The sequence below is a fragment of the Onychomys torridus genome, chromosome 9 (assembly GCF_903995425.1).
Source record: "Onychomys torridus chromosome 9, mOncTor1.1, whole genome shotgun sequence".
Classification (NCBI taxonomy): domain Eukaryota; kingdom Metazoa; phylum Chordata; class Mammalia; order Rodentia; family Cricetidae; genus Onychomys; species Onychomys torridus.
In genome coordinates, this window is record NC_050451.1 from 61527242 (window position 1) to 61549048 (window position 21807).

At 37.4% G+C, this 21807-nt stretch overlaps 1 protein-coding gene across 2 annotated transcripts in view; it reads right to left on the minus strand.

The window, feature by feature from the left end:
• Rb1 (RB transcriptional corepressor 1) overlaps positions 1-21807 on the minus strand; it is a 137931-nt gene that overhangs the window by 58118 nt on the left and 58006 nt on the right. For both annotated transcript variants that reach the window (XM_036199022.1, XM_036199021.1), the window contains exons 10-17: positions 21511-21620; positions 20488-20565; positions 17258-17345; positions 12044-12160; positions 10623-10679; positions 10508-10539; positions 10349-10425; positions 8819-9015 (exon numbers count right to left, since the gene is read on the minus strand). In XM_036199022.1, coding sequence (XP_036054915.1) covers positions 8819-9015; positions 10349-10425; positions 10508-10539; positions 10623-10679; positions 12044-12160; positions 17258-17345; positions 20488-20565; positions 21511-21620 — 756 coding nt within the window. The remainder of the gene's footprint in view (positions 1-8818; positions 9016-10348; positions 10426-10507; positions 10540-10622; positions 10680-12043; positions 12161-17257; positions 17346-20487; positions 20566-21510; positions 21621-21807) is intronic.

The window sequence follows — 21807 nt, forward strand, 5'->3', positions numbered from 1 at the left end:
AGCCTGTGCTCCATCTATAAGCACTTAACAGAACATTGCTCGGATAGTGGGGGGATTAGATATAAAGACTGCTCTTTGAATGAATAAAGAGTTCCTGGAGTCAGAGGAAAACAAAAAGTAAAGTAGGGGAGGTGGAGTTTTTGTTTTTTGTTTTTTAAATCAAACAATTTAAATATGTCCCAAAGTACAACTCAAGAATATGATAATAGAACCCAGCAAGACAAAATTCATAATATTTAACACCTAGTTAAAAAAAAAAGTCACAAGAGGCAAAAAAAAAAAAAAAAAAGTGGTGTTGGGCAATATTGTTTTAAGGGGTGTTGCTTTTGTTTATGGTGCATTGTTGAACTCTGTGAAGCTGTGTTACTGTACCTGTCTACAACACCTGATGGTCTAGTAAAGAGCTGAACCCAACAGTGAGACAGGAAAAAGGACAGGCAGGACTGGCAGGCAGAGAGAATAAATACACAGAAGGAGAAATCTGGGAGGAAAAAAGGAAGGAGTCAGAGAAGGAGGAGGACTCCAGGGGCCAGCCACCCAGCTACACAGCCAGCCACAGAGTAAGAAACAAAGAAAAGTATACAGGAACAGAGAAAGATAAATGCTCAGAGGCAAAAAATAAACAGGATAATTGAAAGTTAAGGAAAGCCAGCAAAGGCCGGGCATTTATAAGTAAAAATAAGCCATCATGTGTGACTGATTTATTTGGGAGTTGGGTGGCAGGCCCCAAAAGAGTAAAGAGCAAAAACAACAACAACGTGGTTGTTAGGAAAAAGAATATCCGTCAATAGAAACACATCTAAAAAGAAACAGACATTAGAATTAGAAGGAAGATATTTTAAAAGTTTTAATATCTATGTTTCTTGTGTCCAAGAAGGCAAAGGAGCATAAATCTGTTAAACAGATAAAAAAGGAATCCAAATAAAATTTCCAGAGTTGAAAAAATATAGTGTCTAATATGCACATGGAATTAACAGCATCAAACACCCAGAAGCAAAATACCAATAAGTCTGAAGGTATAGCTATAGAAAACATCTAAAATGATGAGATAACCATCTTCCTTTAAAGAGAGGAGGGGGTTGGAGTAAGCAGCAGTAAGCTGTGGAACAACCCCAAGCAACTTTATATATATGAGAATGGAATCTCAAAAGGACAGGTAGAAAGGTCAATAAAAATATCTTAAAGTATAGCTGGGTGGCAGTGGCACACGCCTTTAATCCCAGCACTTGGCAGGCAGAGCCAGGTGGATCTCTGTGAGTTCGAGGCCAGCCTGGGCTACAGGGCGAGATCCAGGATAGGCACCAAAACTACACAGAGATACTCTGCCTCAAAAAAAAAAAAAAAATACCTTAAAGTATAATGGCCCAATTTCCAAATGTGGTAAAATCTACATGCTCACATATCCAAGCCAAAGAAACTATAATAAAGCACATTATGGGAAAATTAGTTAGAACCAATGATAAGGAGAAAATCTGACAAGTAGCCAGAAAGAAAAGTCTTCTGCACCAGGGAAGCAAGAACACAGTGACTTCAGGAGGAATGCAAACCCAAAGCCAGTGGAGAAGCTTGTTTACACATGAAAAGAAAGCTACAACCTAGATCTCTATGCTTAGCCACATAGCTGCCAAGCATGAAGTGACCGGTTTTTCCAGACATACAAAAGTCGAAACAGTCCTCTAAACCTTAAAACTTAAATGAATGAATGAATAAAAAGTTCCTAGAGACAGAAGGAAAATAAATCAGATGAAAATCTGAATCTATATAAAAAATAAAGAACACCAAAAAGAAAATCATGTAAATAAATAAAAATGTATTTTTATTTTTATCTTATTTTCTCTCTTTCTCTAAAAGATAACTGATGGGCTTCACATTGTGCCACATGCTTTTTAATCCAAGCACTCCAGAGGCAGAGGCAGGTGGATCTCTGTGAGATTGAGAATAGCCTGGTCTCTACAGAGTTCTAAGCCATCTAGGGCTATATAGTGAGACTTCGTCAGTAAATAAATAGGAAATAAACAAATAAATAACAGAAGTTATACCAATGCATTGTTTTATAACCCTCCAGAGTAGCAAGGAACTGTGTCCTGTCACATCTGGCTTCACTGTCTTTATATTATATAGAAAGTTGTAAAATAATATTCAAAGGTAGACTGAAAAATTAAGACCACATATTATAAATCTTAAAGAAACCAATTATAAAATAAGATAAAGAAGTATAAGTAGTGAGCCTGCAGAGAAAATAAAATGGATTAAAAATATTCAATGCAATAGAAGGTCAAAAAGAAGAAAATGAATAGAGACAGACAAAACACCAAGAGAAAAAAAAACACCAAGAGGTAGAAGGAGAGAACCAACTCTCACCAGCTGTCCCCTGAATGCCACACATGCACCGAGGCACATGTGCACACATACTTGCATGCACACACACAAACACACACATAAAATAAGTGAATAAAAGTTTTAAAAATACTGATAGATTTACCTATTCAAGTACTTATAGCTACAATGCCTGACAGACTGGAAGAGGGAAAGAGAGTTAATTGTGTGTGTGTGTGTGTGTGTGTGTGTGTGTGTGTGTGTGTGTGTGTGTGTGTGTGTGTGTGTGTGTGCATGTGTGTGTGTGTATGTGCATGTGTGTCTGTGTGTATGTGTGTGTGTGTGTGTGTGTGTGTGTGTGTGTGTGTGTGTGTGTTTCTTCAAAGCAACACAAATGATAGAAGGTGGCTTTCATTCACCAAGAGACTTGGATAAAAACATTTACAGGAGTACTGGGCAGCTGTGGCGCACGCCTTTAATCCCAGCACTCGGGAGGCAAAGCCAGGTGGATCTCTGTGAGTTTGAGGCCAGCCTGGTCTACAGAGTGAGATCCAGGATAGGTACCAAAACTACACACAGAAACCATGTCTTGATAAACAAAAACAAAAACAAACAAACAAACCCCAAACAAACAAAAAAAGACATTCACAGCAGCTCTCCGACATGATACAGATAACTAATAGAAGTGCAGATACATAAATTGGACTATACACACTCAATGAAATATCACACAATAATTTTCTAGGAGGGGCATGTCTGCCTGCAACAACAGTATTAGAGGCAGAGTCAGGGAATCATGGGATCTAACCCAGATTGGGCTATAGACTAAGTTCCAAGCCAGTGTGCACTAAACAGTGAGACTGTCATAAAAGGAAGCCGACAAGCCAGGTGTTGTGGCACACGTTTTTAAATTCCAGCACTCAGGAGGCAGAGGCAGGCAGATCTCGGTGAGTTTGTAGCTAGCCTGGTCTACATAGTGAGTTCCAGGCCAGTGGGGGCTATGTAGACCCCTTGGGGGCAGGGAGACAGAATGATAATTTAGTTCCTAGGTGGTGGCATACAGCTAACACCAGTACTTGTGAGGTGGAGTCAGAAGCATCAGGAGATCAAACCAGCTTTGGCTACAAAATGAGTCTGAAGGCAGCCTGGGCTACACAAGAAACCAGAGGGAAGGGAAGGGAAGGGAAGGAGGGAGCAAGGGAGGGAGGGAGGGCTTCACTGTCTTTATATTATATGGAGATTGCAAAATAATATTCAAAGGTAGACTGAGAAATTAAGGCCACATATTATAAATCTTAAAGCAACCAATTATAAAATAAAGAAGTATAAGTAGTGAGCCCTGCAGAGAAAATAAAATGGATTAAAAATATTCAATGCAACAGAAGGTCAAAAAGAAGAAAATGAACAGAGACAGACAAGGAGAAAACAAACAACCATATCAACAGTCGCATTAGATGTAAAACTTCCAGAAGCTGAGCATGGGGACATACACTCACAACCCCAGAAGCTGGAATACAAGGCAGAAGGACTACTTTGGAGTTATGCATAACAAAGCTACAGGAGACTCTGTCTCAAAAAAAAAAAGGAGGGGGGAGGGGAGAGAGAAAAAATGAAATAAAAGAGAGAGTAATTAAATATTGGTAGATAACAAAAACCAAAAGCAAGACTCAACAATGTACTACCTTATAGAGATGTTTACTTTAAGCATAAAGACAGAATTCAGTGAAAACGTGGAGGAGGAGGGAGCCATGTCAGTAGTAAGGAAGGAAAGCTGAAGCAGGACTTCCCGACAGGAGACAGTTGTTTCACAAGGTACATCACCAGATAGACGGTTTTTTAATAGCAACTGATTAGCAACTTGGTCAAAGATCATTAAAATTCTAGTTTTTCAAGGCCTTTTGCCTCTGCCCTCTGGCCCCTCTGCACTGAAATCTTAGCCCCTGTTCACATTCCTCCTTGCTATCCATGTCCTGGATGGCTCTGACCCTTTCTTGGCCTCAGTTCCTGAATCTTTTCTCTCTCTCATGTCCGTCCCTGTTCAGTCTACACTCTCCCAAGACCATTTCTGTGAATACAAAAATGTCTCTTTCTTAACATTAAGACTGAAATTTCTACCATCTCCGCCCATCATGCTATCACGTCAAACATCACTCAAGTTCCTGCTAATGAAATCTTTATTTCATTAGGCTCCAGCAGTTAAAACTTCAAATCTTAACCTTAACCATTCTCTGGTCAACATCCTCAAATTCCTGGCCCCAGTACTGCTCTACTGTGCCTACCTAGCTAGACTCTAATGCCTGAATTCACCTAATAACTCACCTTTTCCAATCTTACAAGTAGCTGCAAGAAGATTCTTGGGAAAGAATGCCATCATACAAAACTGTGACGGAACAGCAGATGAATAGTTTCTGTCCTCAAAAGCGCCTGGAATTCTGCAGGGCAGTTCTTTCCTCCTTCACCAGCCCACTCTCCCCACCTGGTCCCGCAGTAATGATGTCAAGTCACAGCCCGTCCCCTCCAGCTTCTGAGTGCCACTTAATCTCCTCCACCTCACCTCAGTAAACCACCTCAGCCCCATTTAAGAAACAGATAAACACAAAACTGAAAAGCCATTCATTTGAAACTTCCTCAATTTCCTGCAGGGCACACCACAAACTACCTTACTCACAGTGTTTCTCGTTCTTTCCTTTTGCCACAGGAGTTTTTTGAAACCCGCACGCTCTTCTGAAATGTGACTCTGTCTCTCCTTAAACAGGCAGTGGCATCCATCTCCCTATCCCCTCAACCTGGCAACCACTGTGACTGGTTTGTTTGTTTGTTTGTTTGTTTGTTTGTTTGTTTGTTTTTGGAGATAGGGTTTCTCTATGTAGCCCTAGCTGTCCTGGAACTCATCTGTACACCAGACTGGCCTCAAACTCAGAGATCCGCCTGCTTCTATCCCCTGACTTCTGAGATTGAAGGCCACCACTGCCTGGTCCACTGTGACTGCTTTGACCAGCAGAAGGTAATTTCCAGATATGATTCTCTTAGAAGCCTTTTGGAACCCAGCTTCTATGTGAGAAGTGTGCCTACCCCAAAACCAAAATGCTTTGAGGAAGCACAGCTTTCGTCCTAAACCATAGGATAGGATGGGGGTGTGAAGAAGAGAAAAGAAGAAGCAAGTGGGAGTGGGAGTCAGAAGTCTGAACTTGGCAGTGAAGAGAATCTTGGAAGCAGGTCTGCTGGTCCCAGGCTGTTGACACCACAGGTCAGAGAGCAAGTACTCTGTGAAGCTATTCCCAAAGCCCATCTCACAAAAGTCATGAGCAAGATAAATAATCATTTGCACTAAACTGTTTCCTAGCAATAGAAAACACTGGGAGTGATTCTTTTCCACGACATCGAAGTCTCTCTTCTGTTTTAAACGACAACCTTTGCAGAGCTGGCACTGCCACAGTGGTATGTCACTTCTGCTCTGTGCTTAGTCACCACCACCATCTGGGTCTCTTGTTCACGTCTCCCCCTCACCACTTCATGTGTAGTGCTATGACTGTTGACTTCCTTCTTGGTAGAAGTTTTAGTTTCACTGGTGCCTATCTAAAACAGGCAGGTTTTCCTTCAGACTTTGCAACCCTCCCATTCATTCTGTCTTTGTTTTTCCTCTCTCTCTGGCTGCTTTACTTCACTTTTTTTTTGTCCTTGGGGTTCTACCTGTAGTCTTGCTTGCCCAGATTCGATTCTCCGCTTAGCTGACACTCCCAGCTTTGGACATAGCACACCAAGGTTCGAATGACAGTTCTGACACTTCGCATGTATGGTCTGGGGAAACACCCCAAGCTTCTAGGTATTCATTTCCTCATCCAGACTATTATGAGAATACAATGACTAATTTTTTTTTTTTAGTGTAATGATATCCTAAGAGGTGCTCACCAAACTGACCAGCATAAGGTAACTTGTCAAAAAAAGACTGGTAATGTTTATTATATATGTGTGGCAACTCTCAAATCCATATTCCTAGTCTAAGATTCTTTCCTAAACTCAACACATATATACAACTGACACCTCAATATGAATGTATAAACCCATTTCAAACCAAAATGTATAAATTGAAGTTTATCCTCAAAAAAATTACATTCAATCCAGGCTATCTTTTTTCTTAAATGACACTATCATTCATTGGTTATACAAGCCAGAAACCTGAATTTCATTGTAAGTTGATTCCCTTCTTCCCCTTACTCAGCCTTATATAATTAACTGCTACATCTGATAATACCACGCCACATGCTGTTTTTAGTGCTTTATACATATTAAGTCACCCAATGTGATATAAAGATAATACATTACTGGTAGACATTACAGGTAATAAACACAGTAAGACTGTAAAGGAAGCATGACTGCAGATATAATATTACCACAAAAAGCAAAGAAAACCATTAAAACAGGGTAAATGAAAGGTCAGAGAAAATCCTTTCAAATCTCATGAACTAATAGAAACAAATGTGACCAATGAATTAAACAGAAAACTTTTGGACTCAGCAGTTAAGAGAACTTGTTGCCCTCATGGAGGACTGCACTTGGTGGCTCACAAATATTCCCAGTTTCAGGGATCTAACAGGCATGCATGTGGTACTATAGATGCATGCATGCAAAGAAACAGTAATACAAATAAAGTAAAAACAAATGAATCTTTAAAACAAAACCCACATTAAAAATAAACAGGGGGCTGGAGAGATGGCTCAGCACTTAAGAACACTAGTTATTCTTCCAGAGGACCCAGGATCAATTCCCAGCACCCACATGACAGCTCACAACTGTCTGTACCTCCTGTTCCAGGGGATCTGACACCCACCCCTGACAGACATACATGCAGACAAAACACCAATACACATAAATAAAAATAAATAATTTTTAAAAACAGATAATTTCTTAAATGTTTTGGAGTCATAACAGATATGCTATGATTTAAAATGTCTCCCATATTTTCACGTTTTTGAATGCTTGGCCCTCAGCTGCAAGTAGGCCCTGACAGGCTAATATATGAAGCTATGAAAATGAAACCTACATTGCTATGGAGACCAGAGGATGTTGCAGATGCCTGGACTATAGGACATCAGCTGAGAAAAGTTACAAGCACAGAATGGAGCTGGACCAAGGGAGAGGCTATGTTGTATGGGTTCAATCTTCAGTACATGTACACATGCACACGTATTTTAAGTGGGATGAAAATTATTATTACTTTTTTATTTCCCCCCTCAGTCAACAATACAATGTGAATACAACCCCATCAGATTTCAGTGTTAATGAGATAATTTTTTAGAGATACAGAATCAAAAGTCTATGAAAACTTGCTGAGAGTCTTGACCTGGCTGTTCATTACATGGATGCACTCAATTTATGAAAAACTCATCCAACTGTCTGTCACCTGAAACTTTTACTTTCCAGTAGAGGTGTGTGTGTGTGTGTGTGTGTGTGTGTGTGTGTGTGTGTGTGTGTGTGTGTTTGTAACATATTTCAGTTATTTTTAAGTCTGTGAAAGCTCAAGTATATGTGACATGCTTTCCAACATAATGGCCATCATTCTCACAAGAAAAATACACACTATCATATTTGCATGGCATGACTTATCTTCACAAAGTTATCCACTACCAATCTCATAATTTTATAATTTAAAATGTAATATAAAATTCAGACATTAACAACATATGGAAAATAAAAGCATTTGCATAAGACTCTCACTGGTTGAGCAGTCCTAATCCAAAAATCCCAAACTGGAGATGCTTTAAAACTTGAAATTCATTCATACTGAGGTTCAAACTAAATATGCTTAGCATGCAACACAGTTTAAATTATTATTTTAAAATCTGCAAATCTTGTGAATCTCAAGGTATTATCCAGTAAAGTAGACTTGAAGAAATAACAGTACTATAGGGGACAATCTTATAGTTATTACATAGGAGATGCTTCCTTTATTAAAACAAAAGCTTTATTAGTAGTTTATACACTATAACTAAAATGCCTACAGCACATAGTTTCCACTCCTATGATGCTATAAAAACAATACCTACTATTAAACAGTAGTGTGGACTTTGTATTATCTTTAAGACTGGGACAAAATGATCAAGCAGATACAGAAAAATGTACATAATCTTGGGCTTTTAATTTAGTAAAAAGTGTAAACATTTATATTATCAAAAATAACACTTGGATTTTAAATACATTACCTCAATACTTTTCTTTAATATGCCAAGCTTTGTGAAAACTTGCTCCTAAACAAACGCATTAGATAGTGCAGGAAGCTCAGTAGGCCAAATGGCCTGGTGTTGTTCACTGCGGAAAAACAAGCAACTCACACACCTGCATTCACACTTAGGAATGCACATCCACCCACACAAAATCCATTCTTATATTCCACTTGATTCTTAGGCTATGCATGGATTATTCATTAAAGAAATAACTTCTCATTAACAAGAGTTAGCTGTGTGTGTACATATGAATACCTTCAGTTATTTGGCTAGTCACTTACTGAAAGCCATGCAAGGGATTCCATGATTCGATGCTCACATCTTTCTAAATGTTTTATCATTTCTCTTGTCAAGTTGGTTTCCACTTTGATAAAACTTTCAATCACTTTGTAAAAATCAAAGGCTTTTAAATTAAGTACATTCAGAATCCATGGGAAGGATAAATCTGTTCCAGAATCAAGACTCTGTGATATATTTCCTAAAATAAGAGGGGAAAAAGGTGTCAATATGAAATGTTAGGGACTGAATTGATGAGATTTGGAAGATCTTATCATACAGAATCAAAACACAGAAAAAGGGGTAAGCAATTCTTACTTAAATCAGATATTTTTTATTCTATGGTCTACAGACTCTCAAAAAATAGGTTTCCAAATTTTAAGTGTATGTCCACACATTTTTCTTAAGAGATAGGAATAATAATTTGATGAACTTGCACACAGGTGTAGCCTTCATATCTAGGCAGGTATCCATTACCATACCCATTTTAACTACCATGACTACTGGGTTTAGAAGACCAATAATGCTTTTAAAATTCTGCTAATTAGCTGGGTAATGGTGACACATGGTTTTAATCCCAGCACTCTGAAGGGAGAGGCCAGCCTGGTCTACAGAGCAAGTTCCAGGACAGCCAGCACTACATTATGAGACCCTGTCTCAAATCTGGTGCTGCAGGCCTATAACGCCAGATACTCAACAGGCTGAGGCAGGAGAATTACAAGTTCAAGACCTGGTCAGGCTACAGACTTGAGTTCAAGGACTAGTGAGATCCTGTCTTAAAAACAATGCCTAGTCCCTGCCTTGGGTTCAGTTCTCAACACTGAGAAAAGAAATGGGAAAGAGACTTTGCTAACACTGTTGGGAAATGATCTCTCTTTAAAAATGTGCATACTGTGGTTATTTACAAGGATTCATTTTCAGTGATTACTAATTTAACTTCTTTTACTGTCTAGCTGTATCTTTAGAGGACTGTTCCTCTTTTGTTTCTACAAGTAAAACGTTTTACTATTTATAACAATTGAAAAGTAGCATTTTTTTCAAATTATATTAAAACAGTTATTGGGTTTTATTCTGCTATTCTCAACAATCATTAAATTTTCATAGCTATTATCAAAGCAGCAACCAATTACTAAGCATCCAGTTTCAGGTGGATTCCTGCCCTTGGTCTCTGAGCACAGAGGCAAAACAGTGCTGCATACAAGAGCGGCTGTTCCTCAACACTCCTGTGGCACCTTACATGTTCATAAGTCTTTGTAGCAGCAATGTCAATGGTGACCTTTCCTGACTCAATATGCTCAGAGCAGAAGCCTCATAAAATTCTACCCCCAGATGACCTGAAATGATTGACATGTTAGCCATTTAAATAGCTGCAACAGCCAATTACAGTGTTTAATATACAGTGATCTACAGGATGACTGTTTCTTCTCACCACACAGATTTACATACAAAACAATAACAAAGAACCCACAAGATAACTTAAGGGTTTCTTTACTTTAAATTAAGTTACAGTGCTTATTTATTAAAACTTAACTTACTGCTATATGTAGCCATTACAACTTCAAGAGCACAGGCCAATAAAGACATATGAAAGATGTTGTCATTTAGGAGTTTGCTAAAAGAGGGGAAAGAATAAATAATTTTAAATATGGCTTTTATAAAAAGAAATTGTTTTATTAAAACTAGAAAATATTTACCTAAAATTCTGAATGGATAAACGTTCTTCTTCCTAAAACAGATAATTTTTTAAAACTTTAATTGAAACTTTATGATAGCATTGATTTTTTTTCTAGTTTATTCTCTTTAACTTACTGATTTCAGCATGGATTCCATCACACGATAATATAATCGGACTCCAAGTTTATATCTCTACAAACAAAAGGGAAAATAGTAAGAGCTCATTGTTTTAGAAAATCAAAAACTTAACTAATTTTTGTTAAAGTCTTTTCTTGAAACACACTCTACCCTTCTAGGAGCATGGTTAGCAAGAGATCATAAAAAGCTAGTTGTTTAAAGTCCAACGCTTCCTATAAACTAGTGGTTAGCACTCCCAATAAATTAACCAGACTAGTATGTCTAGGAACTGATGATGTCCCTTTGCTCTGTTTCAGCCTGTGTCACTTGCTCCACAGAGAAATATGCCCAATATTATTTTAAGCACTTTACACATCTAATATAATCCTTTTGGTGATGCAAACATTTGTTCATGAAATGGCTAAGATTAAGAGAGTAGTTTCTGTACGTAAAACTCATTAACACTCACACAGGCCAAAAACAAAAACCAAAGTTGATTTAATTAGTAAATGTTTTAAACAAATAATTAGTTCCCATAAATTAAAAAAAAATAGATGTTTGAAATCCAGACACACACACACACAATACTCCTGTACTCTAAAACAAGAACATAAGTACTACATGCACTCAAAAGAATTTTAAGTATAATCATTTAAACCATTGGTTCTCAACCTTCCTAATGCAGAACTCTTTAAATCAGTTTCTCATGCTCTGGTGACCCCCAACCATAAAATTATTTTCGTTGCTACTTCATAACTGTAATTTTGCTATTGTTATGAAACATAATGTTAATATCTGTATTTTCCAATCATCTCAGGCGACCTCTGTGAGTAGATCATTTGACCCCCTCAAAGGGTCGCAACCCATATAGGTTCAGAACCGCTGGTTTAAACTAACCAGTCGCATCAAAATATAAACTCACCATACTGGAATTAATATGTACAGTAGATTACAATATTTAGACTTACTTATTATATTACCCTAATGTCATATAACAAAGCAAGCCAGACCCAGAAGAAGTCTCAGAGAACTTAAACATGTTCAAAACTAAATAGCTCATAAACAGCAAAGCCATGTACAAACTCAGGTTTAACTCAATCCATATAGTCTTACCAAATATATTAGTTTATTTCTGAAATAGTATTGCTCATTAAGAACACTGACAAACGGTAGTATAATGTAATCTTATTTATGCATTTATAGATTTTAATTTTTTCTTAATTTTTAAATTGCTATAATTAGTATATTCATTTGTGTTTTGTATACTGGACTGAAGAGGGATTTCACATACAGTTTCCCATAAGTAGCAGCAAACACAGCAGCTGGGATCTTTGCCACCTGCCATTATCTTATACTACGACACAAATACTCCCACAGCTCAGATTGTATAAACAGGTGATATCTATACTGTGGCACTAACAGATGTGAGCTCAAGTTACCTGCACTCCAATGTCAACACACCCCTGCCCCACAGCATTTGCAAACTTCTCTTTAAAGATGTGTCCAACATCCTTTACTCTTTTCAGGATATTTTCTTTTGGATTCACTGTGCAATTCTTTAAGAAATATAAACAGAAATAAATATTGAGGATACTATTTGACCAGAATTAACATTTTTATCTTTCATAGTAAATGACTTTGATCTGTTGCTTGTTTATAAAAAGCAAGTAAACACTTCCACTGTAACAAAACTTACAATACAGAATATAACCAGCCAACATAGAAATCTATTGTAGGTTAAAACCAAAATTATTCAATGTAATGAAATTACACTGTTGTTATCTCTAAGTTTTAAACCAGTGGTTCTCATCATTCCTAATGCTGCAACCCTTTAATACAGTTACTCATTCTGTGGTGACTCCCAACCATAACATTATTGCATTGCTACTTTATAACCATAATTTTGCTACTGTTATGAATCATAATACAAATATTTGATATGTAGGAAATCTAATTTGCAACCCTCAAAGGGGTTGTGACCCATAGGTTGAGAACAACTGTTTTAAACAAATAAAGGCTATAGACAAAAGATTTATCAGCCTTTCCATTTATCATATGTTCTTATTTAGTATCCTCACAGTTAAGAATTACTTTACAGGGCTGGAGAGATGCTCAGTGATTAACAGTACTGGCTTCCAGAGGACCTGGATTTGATCCCAGCACTCAATGGAGGCTTACAAACCTCTGTTAACTCCAGTCCCAGGAGATCCAAAGACCTCCTCTAGCCTCTTCAGGTACTGCATGCATGTGGTACATAAAATAAAAATATTTTTTAAAAAAAACCTCTGAATAAAGGGGTTACTTTAAGATGTATGCAACCCAAAAGCAAATGAAGAAGTAAAAGTAAGATTTGCGTTTAGTTTCATTTCCTAATTAAATGTGCTTTAAGATACTGAGTAATTAGGCAAAATGTTCATCTGTATTTTCAGGTAAACAAGCAGGAGAATAGTTACAAGTACAATACAGCAGTATGTGGAGCATGAATATGTCAACTTTGGTAATTAAAACACATCAGAATATGATGCACTCCACTTAGTGTGATGTATTATAATAGTTCATTATTATATTATGCTACATTAAAATATATCACAAACATTATTTGTATCCTATAATCAGATTAGTTTCATTTTTATAATCTTGATGGGATCATATATATTCAAAATATTATACACTAGGAAATAAACCTTCTAAAATTAAGATTAATTATAATTTTTTGTATGGGGTCACTATAAAGTTACTTCACACCTTAGAATATCAATAATTCTCTATTTCTTAAAGAAAAAAGCATAGTAATCTTAGGAATATCACACAGATACACACACACACACACATACACCATTTCCTGACATGAAATCACTGTTGCCAAAATGACTATATAATTTCTAAGATTTTGGACCTAGGGATAGCATTTTTTTTTTCAAAAGAATGAAGAAACTTGAACTAATATAGAAAATAAAATTTCCATCTATGGTAGAAGCAAGATCTTGAGTTCAAAGCCAGCCTAGGCTAAAGCACCTATCACAAAGTAAGGCTAAAGCCTCTCTCTCTCTCTTTCTCTCTCTCTCTCTCTCTCTCTCTCTCTCTCTCCAAACCACATACCAGCAACCCCAAACTTACTCATTTTCTTTCTTGTTGTAAGAAATTGCTGTGGAAAGCTTAGGAGGGAGAAGAGGGAAGAGGGAATAATTTGCTTATAACCTCAAAATTCAAAGAAATAATTTTAAAAGAAGAAATGAAAATATCTAAAGGAAAAAAGAAAAGGACTCCCAGATAAAAGGGTGGGCTAGAGTTTGCCCTGTGTGAGATGGGGTAGGAGTCAGAATAAGAAAACCCATGCTCTATTCCAAAGAGATAAAGAGTTTTGGAAATCACAAAGGTAATGACAGACACCGGAAAAGAAGCCAGCCATGCCAAAACCAGCTACTATTTGTGGCTCCCTGGCTGAGAAGGGGAGGGGAAGCAAAAACCTCATCCAAAAAGTAAGAGAATGCAGTCCTCTGAGAACAAGCCTGCAAGCCTGAAATCCAGAGTTTTGAGCAAGCTCTTGTAGCCGACAGATGGGAAGCAGCAAGGAATCCTATTTTGTTATTCAGTATGACTCTAAGGACAATGGCCACGGTGATGGAGATGGAGATGTTATCTAAAACTGAACTACCTGTGTCTGAAAGCAGAGGACTATGAGTCAGGGGCCTGACTTTAACCTGCCACAGCGTTGGGGGAGACAGCCCAGAGGAAGGACTTTGAGGAGAAAGGGGTCCAGAACTTGACAAGTCAAAAGCCAATGGCAGGAGGCTCAACTTAGACAGGAAAGTATATAAGGTAAAACATTAAGCCCTCAGCAGCTTGGAACAGACCTGGGAGTTAGAAAGTCCTGGACCTAAGGTCAGTGGGTGAATTAATCATGGGACCATCTATTTGCCATTCACTCCCTATAATATAAGAAGTCTGAAACTCTAACAGTCTAATTGCTCTAGGCTGACTAATACTTGGGGAAGTTTTGAAAGTACAAAGATAGGCTCTCCACCTGTTCTCTACAGATCTCAATGCTGCTGCAGTTAGGCCCCATATTCACAATGATTTATTCATCCCAGAGCATCTGAAAGAATGAGTTTGGGGAGGGTGACACACTGCAAAACCAAATGTGACCATATGCCTCTGGTATGCATGAAAGGGAAGCTACTCAAGTGAAGACAGGATTAGCAGACATGAGATACTCATCCAATACAGACTCAACACTAGGACAAACCATAGGAAGACAAGCAGACACAAGTCCAACTGGCCTTCCACTACGGCTGTGAATATATCAGGCAGTCTGCAACTTGAGAACCCAAGAAAAAGCTGCTCCAACATGTCAACTTGCTTTTTTATGAAAAGCTCATTCTAGTAACACAAAAAATAACCTCAAGAATTGACAGTTGGGGTTACATGAATTAATAAACACTCCCCAGGAAAAGGAATAATTAGCAAAGTAAAGAGAGCCTGCAGAGTGAGAAAAAAAAAAAATGTCAACCACACAAGGAACATGCATTTCATACCTATAATACACAAAGAACTATAAAAAATAAGCACCCCAAACTAAATAATCCAATCAACATTGGGCTAATAGACTGAACAGATGGTTCTCAAAAGGAGAAATACAAGTATGCAATAAATATTATGGAAATGCAAATGAAAACTGCTTTGAGATTCTATCTCACTTTAGACAGAAACAACAACAAAGGCAGGAGGGTCCTGGTGGCAACTGTAAACCAATATGACCACTACAGAAGTCAGGATGGACGTTTCTGAAAAAGCAAACCAAACCAAACCCACAATCTAAAAACTATGTGAGACCCTATGTCAAGCTTCACTTGTCAAAACACTGAGAGTAGAATTATCCTAAGACCTAGCTGTCCCACTCCTGGGTACACAGCCAGAGGACTCCAAGGCAGCCCACAGGAGACACTTGTTTCATGTCCATTTTTGCACTATTTGCAAGTGCCAGGAAATGAACTCAACGCAGATGTCTATCACAGACACAATGGAATTTTATTCAGCTATAAAAAAGAAATCATATTTGTCAGAAAATGGATGCAACTTGAGATCATTGTATCAAGCAACATAAGCTGGATCAGGAAACCTATAAGTGTACTTTTGCTCGCTCATATGTAGAAGCTAGATTTAAATTGGGGGAGGATGGTGTGAAAGAAGAAAGGAGACCATGATGGGCAAGGAAGTAATCTTAAGGGAAGGGGAAACGGGTGGAGAAACAATGGAAAACATACAATGTGAAAGCAGAAGGAGGAACTAATGGGAAGGGGTGCAGCAAGGAGACTCGAGGGGGTAGATAAACTACAATATAGAGTGAAGCATGTGTATGACTATGACATAATGGAATTCATTACTTTGTATGCTAACTTAAAAATTAACAATAAAAAGCATACATACTGAGCAGTAGTTAAAAAAAAGAAGAGAAAGAGAGAGATGTGGAGGCCCAAATTACTCAGGGTCAGAGAATCTGGGCTTGCTTTACCCAGGAGGGCTGCATAAGAGGATGAATGGACCACAGGCATGGTTACCAGGCTTGGAAGGGTCTACACTTGGCTGTATCTAGCGAGGGGGAGGTCTTTTGCCTCGCTCCTTGGCATTGTTATAAAAACTCCTTTGGAATAAAGTTCTGGGCCATTGGGTATTGACCCAGGTCCTCCTGAAGCTTTCCTGTGATTTTGTCTTCTCTCGTCAACTAGGTCTCTCTAACTGATATTTTCTTATCCTTCTCTCCTCAAGAGTACCCAGGGTAAAGTGGGGCATGTCCTCCACAGAAAGAAAAGATGAACTGGCAAGATGGCTCAGTGGGTAGAGTGCTTGTTGTGTAAATATGAGAACCTAAGCCTGGACCCCACGTAAACAGCCTGATGTGACCACAGAGTGGGAGGTAAAGACAAGAGGACCCAATCCTGGAGGCTCACTGAGTAGTCAGTATAGCAACTGGTGAGCTCCAAGTTCTTGAGAGAGTCTGTCTTTAAAAATAAAGAGCTAGGTGTTGGGGATTTAGCTCAGTGGTAGAGTACTTGCCTAGCAAGCACAAGGCCCTGGGTTCAATCCTCAGCTCCAGAGAGAGAGAGAGAGAGAGAGAGAGAGAGAGAGAGAGAGAGAGAGAGAAGAGCTATAGAAGACACCAGATGGTGAACTCTAGCCTTCATGAACACACATACATGCAGAGAGATCCATATACCATATGTGAAGGAAGGAAGAAAAAGAAATGAGAAAAAAAAAAGGAAAAGGGAGAGAGAAAAAGAAGTGTGGTGTGGTAGCACACACCTTTGATCTCATCACCAGGGAAGCAAAGGCAGGGTGGTCTCTGAATCAGTCTAGTCCGGCCATGGCTACTCAGTGGAACTCTGGAGAGAGGCGGAGGACAAGTAATAGGAAAAGAAAGTGTCTCAGAGGTGAATGTCTAAGTTGCAAGGAAAATGGTAAACATAAGAAACTAAAACTAACAATATTTAAATAAAATAATCAACTCTGGGGAGGTTCAAAAAGCGACAAATAAAATACTAAATAAGTACATGGTAGATGGAAGATAGGTATTTTAAAATATACTTAGTATGTTAGCTTTTAATTTCAAATTTCTTTCAAGATCTCACAAAAAAGTGATTTTATATAGGGCTTACATTGAAATAGGCAATCAGATTTTCTGATGGTTGATCACTTGCAGAATTTAAAATCACCATTAATTGTTGGATAGTATTCATAACAGTCCTAAAGAACAAAACACAGGAAGAAGCATTAAGCAACAAAGGAAAAAAATTAAAGAAAAAAATGAAATACAGCTACCATGTAAGCACATCTTTTAACACACTGTGTAGCCAATTTATCTTGAAGTTTCCTAAAATAAGACCTTATTTAAATAAAATGAAAACCCCTTACCATGTTGCAGCTTAAAATACTTACATTTTACTTAAAACCTTTCAGAAAAGTATTATCAATAAGTAAAACTATAGAACTGATAACACTTACTAATAAAACTTAGTATCAATACTATTGATAGAGGATTATTCTCCTAACTAATGAATTTTTCAAGAAAATATACCTTATATTTTCATATTATATGAGTAGGTAACTGGCATAAAAATGCTATTCTTTCAAGAATATATTACAACTAAGTGTCAATCCCCCACTCTCCAAGACAAGGAGGGCCTCACTATGTAGTATAGGCTAGCCTCAAACTTGCAACAACCATCTTGACTCAGCCTCCCCCCAAATCTGGAGATTAGATTAGAAGAAAAGACCACTATGCTTGTCTTTAAATATTACTCTTAAATAAAGACAGTAAGATATTCAGAAACTCAAATGAAGAACAGAAAGCGCCTTTTTTTTCTTTTTCTTTCTTCCTTTTTTTTTTTTTAACAGAGATCTTCAAAGAAGAATAGTAAAGTCCTGAGTAATTTTTATTTTTTTATTTTTTTGCCAGAGCTGAGGACCAAACCCACAGCCTTGTGCTTGCTAGGCAAGCGCTCTACCACTGAGCTAAATCCCCAATCCCCTGAGGAATTTTTAAAAGTCACTTTTGCTGAAGCATAAAACTTACTTGCCCAGTCTCTCAGGACCTCCACAGTTTTATAGTTTTGCATGCAGACACACACTTGTGTGTAGTATATAATAAAGATATATAATAAATATAATAAAGATAAATAAATATAATAAAGTTCCAGTTTTATAGTAGCAGGACGTTTGAGACATTGCATAAGGATGCAAAGAACCACAGATTGTTTAGGGCTGGAAGGCTCATTTAAATATAATACAAAACATGTCAAGTTCTCAGCCAGGCTTCTCTACACTTCAACTTTTACACACTACATTTTCTATAGCTACTACAGATAAATCCCAATCATAATGACTAATGCCACAAATGACTAACCACTACAAACAAGATTGCACACTTCCCTGAGGCAACTGACTCAAACACTTGTTCTTTCTTGATCATAGCACCTTCCTCGGATTCGTGGCTTTATGCTCTCGCCTCCCAAGCCATACCAGCTCACTGCAGCCTAACTTCTATCCAGTTCCTGTGACAGCACTCCTCAGAAGTCAACCTTTACCATCTATTCTTGCTGCTATACTTCCTCTCTTTGGGCAGATGTGGGTACTTTCATGTTTTTAACTTGCCCTGATAACTCCCTGATCTAGTAAGCAGCTTTATGTCTTGCTGCTTACTAGAGATATACATAAATACTGTAAGACAGATACACTAAAAACGAATCCACCACATTAAACAAACCTGTTCCTGCTCCTTCATTCCCACCACTATTCATTTGGTTCAGCTCTTTGAAATGTCTCAGCTGAACTACTCCAGTAGGTTAGTCCAGAGATTTTTCACTCACTAAGAATGAGAGGCGAAGGCATGTAGCATGAAAAGAGTTCCTCAGGTTATTCTAATTTGCACCCTACTCTAAGCACTAAGATAGACTGACAGCTCTATTCCTAAGCTGTTCTGTACTTAGTCTTCCCCCATGAACCACTGATATGAAAAATTATAAAAATAAAGTCTGGGTCAAACTGGTGTAGCTCAATGACAGAGTGCTTGTCTAGCATGAACAAAGCCTTCTAAGCAAGTTTTCTAAGGGAAACAAGGGGGAAAAACACTTCTTATCTGAGAAATCAAGTCTACTTTTATCTGTACTCACGTTTATCACCCATTTAAAACACAGGCCACATCATGCACCAAGTACAGCACGTGAGGCTGGCATACCAACACCTGTTTTCTATTCCTGATGCTTCATTCCCTCATCTTACAATCAACACAGAGCAGCTGTGCCCCATTTCAGTGCCTCCTCATGCACTACTACCTCTCAGTAAAATTCAATTGAAATGTAACTTCATATAATCTGTGTTACTTCATTAACTTGACCATAAGTGTAATGTTAAGCTGGTGTGAAAATGAGACTGTTTACAAAATTATATTACTGCTTGTTTACAATGCATCAAGCATCATGCTGGGTCTTAATTATTAAAACTGTGAATAGAAAAGCCATGATCTATAGGAAGCAATTTAAAGGCTACTGCTGGTTTATGTGAAAAACACAAACATGTAAATAGATTTATAGTTATATAGTTATATATATACATATATATTTGTGGTTATCTTATGAACATAAAGCAGTCTATAGAAAGAAGCATTTCAATGGAGAATGGTAAGTATGAAGGCCTTCAAGGACAAAAGTGCTAATAGTTCAAAAACTGAAAGAAGACCAATATGTGGCCAAACCAGAGTAAGCAAGAACAAGATGAGGTTGTCCAGGCCACAAAAACCTGGTCATGTAAGGTCTTAGGGACTGTGAAGAAATTGGCTTTGTATTCCAAATGCAACTAGAAGTAACTAGAGGGTCTGAGCAGCCATCAGCACACATGATTTGATTTATATTCGCAGACTATTATTTGGGGACTCTGTGGTGAACAGGTTTCTTGGTAGGGAGAGCTACAGTTGTAAGAAACAAAGGGCATGATCAGATAGGTACTGCACTAATTCAAGGCAGAGAGCACTGTCTTGCACAAAGGTGGTGAGAATAGACAGAAATAGAGGAAAGCACGTGGATTTAAGAAATACTCTGGAACATTCAGCTAGATCTGGTAATAGATTTCTAAAGTGGAATATGAGTGAGGAAGGGACATAAAAATAACTCTAGGTTATGCAACATCAAATACTGATTTTTTTTCTTTCTGAGATGGAACACACATTTTGGGTTATGTTCCTTATATATAAATACAAACAAGTAATATTGTAACCTAAGAAAGCCATAAAATATTTACATGTTGTGCAAATACAAAGTCAAACAAGTCTGAAGCACTTACACAGCACTTAATAAACAATTATGATGAGAACTGGAACGAGGAAAATGCATACCTAACTGGAGTCTGTGGGGTAACCACGTTCGCCTCTTCATCAGGGTTGCTTTTTCGTGGCGTCCTCTCTGTTTCAAAACTAAATGATAAGTAAAGTAATTCATACTGAAATTTAAAACTTGGGTTTATGGGTCAAAAAGCAGTTACTGATTAGTAATAAATAATAATAATAATAATTAAGAATTCCTGTTATTCCTTGCACCACACATGTTCTCAGTAAGATAAGCTGGAATAACAATCCAAGTGCTGCCTGAATGACTTTCCACCGTCATTCTTAGGCATGGGTCTCCATCCACAGGTTTACAGCAGAGTACTATACCAAACACTGAGTACAACCTTCTGCAAAGTAGAAGACGTTTCCTGGCTGGTGGTGTTAACGGCCAAGCTATGTGGGATCTGAAAACACGGCAGCTGACATTTTTTCAGTGCACTATGATTTCTGAAGATTTCATTTCTACTTAAAACGAAAGAGTTTACTATGTTTAATTTCTAAATAAATACGTTTTTTTCGTTTCACAGTAAAATAATTCTTTATAAAGAGTCAAATTAGCTTTACATATGACTAGTTAAAAATTGTAATACTCTCAGCCATTCCCTATCTTAAGAATCTTACTTGGTAAGTCAAGAGAATATTCTTCTTAAATTTTTTTAAATATCAACAAGGCAATAGTGGATAAAAAGGATAGAATGAAAGAGACACCACTTAAGTAAACTAATTAGTTCAACCATTTTCTTCTGGCATACATTTTAAAAGTTATCTAGATAACCAAAAGAAAAGAGAAAGAAAGAAAGAAAGAAAGAAGACCCAGAAAATTGTTAGTTATAAGTCATACTAACTATTTGTTACTAAACTGTATGCTTAGAATACTACCATTGCACTACATGAAGACATTTGAGAATAATCTATTATAGAAGATGTTAAAAGATCTCTAAATTAATAAAAATCTATGTAACACAGCTGATTATTAATCTACAGACAATCTATATAAAAGTATGTCAATATATAAAAATGTCATTGCAATACCTGTCTATAGGATCAGTCTGAAGTGTTTTATCATGATCCAAAAATAGTCTTGCATCTAAATCTTTGTTTTTAAGATACAGTTCTTCATAGCGTTTAGAAAGACTTTCAACCTCAAAAGAAAGAAACTGGCAATTATCCTTAGGATACACAAGTAGATTTCACTAAGGAACTTTTGTAAAAATATACATTTAATTTTAAAACACATACTGAGTCCACATCCAAAATAAGACCTATCTGAAAATGAACTATGGAGTATTACATACTAAACTTCAATAATTTTTTACTATTTTATGTATA